Source organism: Chlamydotis macqueenii, chromosome 7 (assembly GCF_036417535.1).
Source record: "Chlamydotis macqueenii isolate bChlMac1 chromosome 7, bChlMac1.mat, whole genome shotgun sequence".
NCBI classification, from domain to species: domain Eukaryota; kingdom Metazoa; phylum Chordata; class Aves; order Otidiformes; family Otididae; genus Chlamydotis; species Chlamydotis macqueenii.
Window position 1 is genome coordinate 25151251 of NC_141562.1, and position 9099 is coordinate 25160349.

The following is a 9099-nucleotide window of genomic DNA, read 5'->3' on the forward strand; positions in this document are numbered from 1 at the left end:
AGTCCGGCTGGGATTCCCCCCTGCGGAGGCGGTGGCCGCCCACCCCCCAACCCCCCTTCCCCGCTCCTTGGCCGCGCCCGCCCCCGCCGTCGGGGCTGCGGACCGGCCTCGCCGGCTCCCGGGGCCGCGGAGCAGAGCGGGGCGGGGGGTGCCTTTCCCCGCTATAGCCGCTTGTGCCCTCCTTTCCTTGGGGTGAGGACGCACCGGCAACGGCGAGAGAAGGCGAAGAGCCGAGGCAGCACCGCACCGCACCGAGCCCCCCGCTCCACAACCCCGGGCTTTCCCCACCGCCGGGCTCCCGGCCCCGCACCGCCGCCGCGATGGACCCCTGCTCCTCGCTCTTCAGCTACGTGTAAGTACCGCAGCCCCAGCCCCACCTCGCCCCCCGCCCCGGGCCCGCAGCCCCCCGGTTCACACCTCTCCCGCTTTCTTTCCCCCCACCCCCACCTCCAGGTTAATGCACTTGTTCGTCCTCTGCCTTCAAGCCCAGGTAAGTGCCCGCCCGGCTTTGTTCGCCCCCCGGGGATGGGGAGTGTAAGGGGGATGCCCGGCAGCCCACGCCGGTCCCCAGGGCTCGGGTGGGAGGGAGGAGCAGTTTAAAACCCAGAAGTCGCCCGGCTGTAAAAAAGCCGAGGCCGAAGCCCCCCGGGCCGCAAAATAACGTGCGGAGTGCTGCCGCTGCCAGGCAGGGAGCACCCGGGGTTTCAAGGAATTGAGCAGGGTTATTTTTAAGTAGCTTCAGGTCCTGTCCACTTCACACCTCTAAATGGCACAGTATGTACCCCCTTTCCTCTTGTCCGGTGTGGTTTTCCTACACCACTTCATCCAAGAAGTAAAGTGGCATTGAAAAGAGTGGAAAAAAAAAAAACAACAAAACAAAACAAAAAACCAACAAAAACCCCAGCAAAACCTTACTAAAAATCGCAGGTTTTAATTCAGCTTAAAATTGTCAGGCTTCAGCGTTGCTGGTTTGCATCGCCAGAAGTGTCACAAATAGATTAAACAGCCCGGGCAGAGCCCGTGCAACACCCGCATACCAGCAGGCACGCGTCGCTGGGAGCAGTGCGCCTCCGAACCAGGGTGTAGCCCCCCTTCCCCCTGAGATCACAGGTGCAGAAGCTTTGTTTAAAATGCCCTTTAAGCCACTTCTTAAAATTATTTTCCTGGAAGCTTGGGGAAAAAAAAAATCGAGTTTCCAGCCGAAAAGCGAAGGGAATGAAGCGCTGGGAGTGTGCAGTTGTATAAAAACATAGCTGTAATATTTTGGAGTATGAGATGGAGACCAAAGAGCAGCATGGCTAATGACCTCTCCTCCACATGGTACCCTCATCAGAGCTGGGGAGAGAATCCTGCTGCATTATCCAAAACCCGTCTATAGGAAACACACATGCACAGGCAGAAGCAGAGCGAGAGCGATGACATTGTCAAGGGGAGACATCTCTATAAAGCCGGCTTCGGGAGAGTGGCGGCTTTTGCTTTTATTGGGTTTTTCTGTTGTTGTTTAAGACGCGAGGAAATCTTCCCATTTGACGTGGGGGTGGCGGGGGGTAGTCCCAGCCTTCTGATGTTGAAAGGAGCTATCTCCTAACATTTGCTCAGAATACATCTTTATAAATGTCAGGGAGCAGAGAAACTTTCCAGACTTAAAAGAGGGACTTGAGACAAGGGGGGAAAAAAGACTTCTGTGCAAGCTCGCGAGCCGGGGCTGAGGGGGGAGCAGGTTTGGCCGCTCATTTAAAGCCCAGGAGCGGTGGCATTGGGTCTGGAGGGGACGGGTTCGGCCGCGGCTCTGGGGATAACGGGTTTGGTGTGCCCCGACTGGGGACAACCCCGCTGCTGGCACCGAGCCGCTGGCTGCGGATGAGGGATGTGTTTGCACGGGTAGCGCGGTTGTATCCTTGGGTTTTTATGCCCTAAAAACCCTGGCTTGGGGCATGGTTTTCTTGTAATTCTTATAGCTCTACCTTCTCTGGGGGCTGTGTATTTCAAGAGCTCAATAAATGGGGTGTTTGGGGGCAAGGAAAGAGCCTGGGAGCCAGAGGAAAGGTGGCTGCTGAAGCCGAGGGAGCAGGGGTACAAGCCCAGGGCAGCCGGAGCAGAGGTGAGAGAGGTGTGGGACGAATGTGTCAGCCCCTTGTGTGGGCAACTCAGCGCCATCCTGTGTGACGCCCCCAGACCCAGACTTGATGCCCATCTCGGGTACCCCAGTGTCAGCCGGGACCCACCGAGTCCTGGGGAGGCCTCTGGGGTTGCCGAGCCCTGTCACGCTCCCGAATCGCCTGCACCTCCCTGCTTAGGGCGTGTCTGGAGCGGGCACGGCTCTGTCGAGGGCTCTGGTCACTGTGTCCTGGAGCTTAATGCTCCTTCTCCTGGGGGTTTTGCTGGCACAGGAGGTACCACCGCGGTCCCAGCTCTGTGCCTCCCCGTAAATCCCAGCTGGAGACCAGCAATCTCGGCTCAGCCCATTCGCCCCTCTGAGGAGTAGAGATTATAATGGTGTGTCGTATATTTTTTAATTTCCTAAAGGTAACTGTTCAGTCCCCACCTAATTTTACACAGCATGTGAGGGAGCAGAGCCTGGTGACGGATCAGCTCAGCCGGCGGCTCGTCCGTACCTACCAGCTGTACAGCCGGACCAGCGGGAAACATGTGCAGATCTTGGACAACAAGAAAATCAATGCGATGGCAGAGGATGGGGATGTGCACGGTAAGGACGCGCAATGGGGGCGGGTGGAAGTGGCGGGGGGAGCCAGGGAGGTGTTTGCAGCCTGGCGTGGCGATTGATGATTTCCGTCCTGTTTGTTAGCCAGAAATCATTAAAATCGTTCGGCTTGCGGGGGCTTGTAAAGGGAGAACATAGGGGTCAGCGATCAGCGTCTGCGTGATTCAAGGTGAGGGCAGGTTCCCTGTGCTGAGGGAGGGGATCAGTGCTTGCAGGATGGGCTCTGCTCCTCTCTTTTTCATTCTCTGTTTGCACCTGACTGGGAGGGCTCGGGGCTGTGGCGTGCTGAGCAGCACCAGCCATTCCAGCCCAGCTCTTTGCAGGGCTGGGTGTCTCTGAGACTCCCTTTTGGAAGAGAAAAGGAAAGAAAAGTTGAAAAAGAGAAGGAGAGTGAGGGAGAACGGTGAACGGCTTCTTTGGAAACCTTCCCTGAATTAGAACTGTCCGAAGTGGCATTTTCCTGACATATCCCCCCCCATCCCTCCCTTCTCAAAACAAATCCTGAGTGGAGGGTCAGTGAGGCAGTTGGCTGCGGGCAAAGATGCTGCGGTGTCTCCGGAGACAAAGCAGCGAGGACTCTGTGAGCGCGAGAGCCTGTGCTGTGCTGCAGCCCCTCTGCCATCGCCTCGGCCCTGGCACCCCCTCCCCGAAACCTCCACCCCTCTGGGGCAGCGGGACCGATCCCTCCGCTGGGGCCACTCAAAGCCCAAAGAGTTTGATCGCGTGCGCTAATGACACATTGGGACAGTCAAACGCCGCGCAGGGGTCAGCGGGGCCAGCGAGCCGCGGGGCCGGCTGCGGGAGGCCTGATCCTGCACCCGGATCAGGGAAGTGCCTGTGTTCATGTGTGTTGTACATAGGAATCACAACTGTTTTTCTTTGGTATTAGCTGCAATTTCCCTTTCTTGCTTGGGGAGATTAGTAGAAACACTTTCCTTCCTTCCCCTTCTGTTATTTTTTTGTGTTTTTTTTTTTTTCTTCTTTTTCTTTGGCTGACAAATTCACACTGGACTTCAGCAGCTCAAGCGCAGCACAGATTCCGTCTATATGGTATTCCATACCTCCAGCATTAATCTTCCAAGTGAATTATTCCCACCCTCGAGCAGCTCCACGCTCCTTGAAAGGACATTAGCTAATTTCCCAAGCAAAAAATCCCGTCTTATTTTAGTCCTATAATGCCTGGATTTTAAAAGGCAGTTAGTGCATATTTAAATAACGACCAGGTTTAAATAAGGCCAGAAGGAGGGGACTGGTGGTGGCTTGAAAAACTCTATTAAAATGTAATAAAAAAAGGTTAAGCATTTGAAGAGCTAAGGAGCAAAATGAAGACTGATCTAAACCAGAAAGAGAACAAGCAGTTTTTCAGATGTAAAGTTTTAAAAGAGTTGCAAGTCTGTAAATGTTAAAATAGAGGTTCAGGATTGTTCTATATGAATCTCTAGGGAGGCCCCCATGTCTGGAAGAACTATTAAAACGCTTCTTACTTTCACCTTTTTTAACATTTCCTGAATACTTTCTCCTCTTCTCAGTCCAGTTGGGGGATCAAGTGTGTCTCGCTGCATTTTTTCAGCATTTACGTAGCCACTTTCCCTTCAAAGTTTCAGTATGAAACATAATTTTACTGGGATAAATCTGTCACTTAAGTGAAAGAATAGAGTTGAAAACGTTAAGCTCCCCCCCCCCCCCCAAAAAAGGAGGGGAAAAATAAAAAGGTCTCCCCTAAAATGTTATTTAGAAATCCACTTTTGCAGCAAAGAGCCCTCCCTCCCCAAGCCCGCCCTTCTGCTTTTTTTTTTTTTTTTTATCTCATTTTTGGGGGTGGGCGTGTAAAAAGGGTTGATTTATTTTTGCAGATGACCCCTTTCCCCACACTGACATTTTTACAGCCGACTTAACATCGAGTCCGGCGTTTTCGGTTATCTGTCTTAATTGTCAATATTTGATTGACTTTTTTTAATTCTAAGGGAAGGCGGGCAGCCGGTGCAGCCCCAGCTTCTCCCTCCTGGGCTCTGAGCCGGTGGTTGCAGCCTGGACTAAATCCCACAAGCAGCCGGGGATGCCGGAGCAGTTCTCTGCCAACTTGCCGGTTTTGTCTGCGTCTGGGGTTTTCCGCCGGTCAGGGCTGGGTTTTTCAAGGTTCGTGCGTCGCCTGCGTGGGTCTAGGGGTGCAGATCCCTGGGGACAGGTTGTCCTCATCCTCTGCTGCTGGTGGGGCTGGAGCTGTGTGCTGGTTGGGCTCCTGCGGGGCAGCGAACCCGGCTGGCGGCTGTAAATCACGGTGGGGGGAAAGGAAAAGAAAAAAAAAAAAAGGCCGAAAGAGAAGCGATGTGCATCTTTAAAGCGGGGTTTTGTGCTCGCTGGGGCTGAGGCCTCCCACTCGCCCTTCCTCCCTCCTCTATTCCTCCCTCCCTCCCCACTCCTCCTATCTCTCAGAGAGAAAAAAATCAATTCTCCTCAAACCTTTTACTGCCTCCGAGATCAATTCCCCCGCTTTCCCCAATATAGATAAATAGGGGGTCACTTTCTCAGCGCCTCGTTGATGGAGCACCGTGGCTCCCATGGCTGGTTTAGGGAATGCTGGGTGCTTGCCAGGCTCTGGGCGTTGGTGCTGGGGTGGCACGGCTTGAAGTTTGCTCTTCCCAAATTTGCTGGCTCTGAGTTCAATCTGTCCCTGGCTGGTGGTGGGTGTCTGCAGGCACAGCGAAGTTTGGGGATGCTGCAGGGTGGTGTTGGCAGGAGGGCGATGTGGGAAGGGGTGCCTGTTTGTGCGTCGAGCCTGGCTTGCCCAGCAGCACCAAACCAACCAGCTCCAGCAAATTTTAGGATGCCCTTTCCATTGCTCAGCTCAGCTGCTGCCAGCACTGCCTGCTCGCTGTCCCCGTTCTCAGTGCCATTGACCTCAGCAGTGCCTGTGATGCGAGGGATGCAGGATCATCACAGAGACAGAGAGGCAGCAGTTTGCTCCTGGCCCAGAGAGGGATTTACGCTGACTTTATCTTGTGCGTGTGCCTACAGCCTCCTTCCGCCATCTAAAGCATCATCTTGCAAAGCCAAATGTGGCTCCAGAGCCACATTGCTGCCTTTGCTGGGGCTCGCCGGTGCCTGGGAATCCTGGGGCAGAGATGTGCAAGTGGGGTGGACCACAGTCCTGAGGAATGGAGCAGCCCTTGCGCAGAGATTGGAGAGGAGAAATAAGGCATCAGTGGGCTTATTCTCATAATAAGGCTGTAGACTTGCAAGCTTTGCAGGATGCGCTCTAATTACCTTGTCAAATTGTGCTCACACCACGAGGATGGTGGTGAGATGGGACAGTCCAGGCTGGCTTTTCAGTGCCGTGGGGAAATCTTTGGTGCTTGGCACAGGTGCAAACAGGTAGCCAGCATCCCCATCAGGGCTTGCCTCGGGGAGGGGAGCTGGCTCTGGGGACAGCAGCTGTGTGGCCGGGGAGGAGGATGTCCTGTCCCCATTCTCCCCTTTCCCTGGGGATGGATGGGCTTTGGGCTCTCGTTCCCAGGGCGGAGGCAGGGAGGGAAGGTGACAGGTCTATTTATAGGCGGACCATCGACCCGGCGATTTGCATAGCTCCTTCGGAAGTCGATCGATGCCTCCATTAAAAAACTGAGACCAAATCAATACGCCCTCTCGACTCGTGCAAAGGTGAAAGGCATTAAAAGGATGGCCATACCCTTCACGCCTCCCCTGCCAGCTGCAAAGTCACTGCTCCTCCTGCAGCCCTGGCCCAGCAGAGAGACGAGAAGCGGTGTCCCCTGGGCTGGGGCCAGCTGGCAACGCGCCGTGCGTTTCCAGAGGCTGCCTGCCTGCAGGCTCGCCCAGGCCTGCCTGGGTTTGCAGGGCAGCTGGCTTGTTCTCCACCAGCCAGTGCGTGCCCTGCTCGCTGCCCTGCCTCCCTTCTGGGATGTCTCTGTGACACCTGAACCGCTGAGCCCCACGGAGCCAGGAAAGGCAGAGCTGCTCCCTCTCCAGCATGGCTCAGGATGGCAAAGGGATGTGACCAAGATCAGGCAGGAACACAGTGGCGGCGTAGATGGGCCAAGGCTCTTAACCTTGTGACTTCATTTTAGGGCTTTCTCTGGCCCAGCTGCCTCCCTCTCCAGCGCGTGTCCCCAGTGCCCAGCATCAGGCGTTGCTGGGGTCTCCATCCCTGTGCCTGCCCCATCCCAGAGCCCCTCTGACCTCCCTCTCTCTTTCCTCCCCCTGCTCTCCCCAGCCAAGCTCATTGTGGAGACGGACACCTTCGGGAGCCGCGTGCGCATCAAGGGGGCAGCCACGGGGTTCTACATCTGCATGAACAAGAAGGGGAAGCTGATTGGCAAGGTAGGGCGCTGGGATCGAGGGCTGGGATCGAGGGCACGGGAAAGCCAGGGGTGCGCTGCGAGTGCTGAGCAGCGCTTGCTGGGAGTGGCGCTCTTACCTGATATGGAGCCCATCTGTGGGGGTGAGGGAGGTCCTGGGGGCTCAGCCAGCCTTTGGAGGGCAGGGGGATGAGCCGTCCTGCAGCCCAGGCAGCGGGAGGGAAGGGAGGGAGCAAGGGAGGCGGGCAGGTGCTGTGTGGGGCGCATTCCTTGTATCTCCCCGAACAAATAGGCGGATTGCTGGGCTATTCTCCCCGATTACATGGTACAAGTGCCAGGAATGTTGAGATGCTCCATGGGGCTGGCCTCAAGGCCAGGCCCTGCCGTGTGCCGGTTAGTCACGCTCCCTCCAAGCCTCGACGCTCCCTCCCTGGGGGCGGAGGGAGCTGGATGTGCAAAATCCCCCTGGGACAGTGGTTGTCTGTGAAGATTTTTCCATGGTGGCTCCTTCCCTGAGGCTGGCCGATGTGGGTCCCCTCCCTGGTCGCACTGCTGCCTGTAATGGGATGGGAAGGAGCTCAGCCTCCAGCTGCCCCTGTGCTCCCTCCTGCCTGCGTCTGTGGGCATCGTCCCCACATCGCCCTGCCTGGCCCTTGATACCCTTCCTATATTAAAGACCCTGGGGGGGGATAGCATGGCGGGGTGAATTGCCACTGAGATAGAGAGTTTGCTTATGGCCATGCTGGTGAGGGAACCAGCCCCTGGCATGGATGGGGGCAGGATGGGAGCAAGCAAAAATCCCTTTCTGGGTACAGTGGAAATGAAGGCTAAGGCAAGCTGCACTGGGGCTTGCAGCCTGGTGCTGGCGTCACAGCGGGGTTGCGAGCTGCAATGAGCAGCGTCTGCCCATGCCACTACGCCTGCTCTCCACAACTTTCTAAGGAAAAGCAGATTTGGGGCCATTCTGATCTGTGGGAAAAACGAGCCCTTGGCTGCCCACAAGCACGGCAACACTGCTGCCACACCAACCGGTCCAGCTTGGGCTAGCGAGAAGCAGCCCTCTGACAGAGCGCTCGTTGCTTACATCTCCCCCTTTGTTCCCTTCTCAGAGCAACGGCAAAGGCAAGGACTGCGTCTTCACGGAGATCGTCCTGGAGAACAACTACACAGCGCTGCAGAACGCCAAGTACGAGGGCTGGTACATGGCCTTCACCCGCAAGGGCCGCCCGCGCAAGGGCTCCAAGACCCGGCAGCACCAACGGGAGGTGCATTTCATGAAGAGGCTTCCCAAGGGCCACCAGACCACCGAGCCCCACAGACGCTTTGAGTTCCTCAACTACCCCTTCAACCGGAGAAGTAAAAGGACTAGAAACTCCAACTCCAGGGTGGGCCCTTGACTCACCTGCCCTGCCTGCGCCTCTCCCGGAGGACTCTCCTCCGAGCTTGGTGGACTATGTGTAGAGACTTTCCCATATGGGTGTTAAACAAAAAAAAAAGGGGGGGGGAGGGAGGATAAAAATAATTACCTGCTCTAGTTGTTGAAAATTTGGGGGGGGGGGGTTGTTTCATTTTTACAAAAAAAAAAGAAAAAGAAAAAAAATTGAGAGAGGCTCTATTTTTGTACTCCAACTTTAAAAGGAATGAAAGGTTCAAAGACTGGTGAAGGGGGAGGAGCCCTTCACTTAGAAATGTTCTAGTCTGTTTGGGGTCGTGTTTTATTCTGCAATTTTTTTTTGGGTAGCTCTAGGGTAAAGGAGAAAAAAAACCCCCACCATTTAAACAAACAGGCAAAAACCCTGGAAATCCAAATCTGGGAGCAATGTGCTACTTAAGACGAACTGAATTTTCGCTTACCGGAGAAGATGGAGAGGCCAGAAAACAATTAAGGGAAGGCAATTTGTTTCAGAGGTGACCTGAGGTCTCCCAGGTGGGTTTTGCAGCCTGGGTGGTGCGTGGGCACTGCCTGTGGGCGCTGGCTGTGACACCTGCTGTGAGGACCGCTGGATGCTTTCCTTCCTCAGATGCGCTTGCTTCTTCGGCTGAGCGAGGGGTTGCTGGAAGCTG

At 55.5% G+C, this 9099-nt stretch overlaps 1 protein-coding gene across 1 annotated transcript; it reads left to right on the top strand.

The window, feature by feature from the left end:
* The first annotated feature begins 320 nt into the window (after positions 1-320).
* Positions 321-8432, top strand: FGF8 (fibroblast growth factor 8). Its single transcript, XM_086752334.1, has 5 exons — positions 321-352; positions 454-490; positions 2527-2707; positions 6951-7057; positions 8145-8432. Exons 1-5 carry the CDS (start codon positions 321-323, stop codon positions 8430-8432), a joined length of 645 nt encoding a protein of 214 aa, XP_086608460.1.
* The last annotated feature ends 667 nt before the right edge of the window (positions 8433-9099 follow it).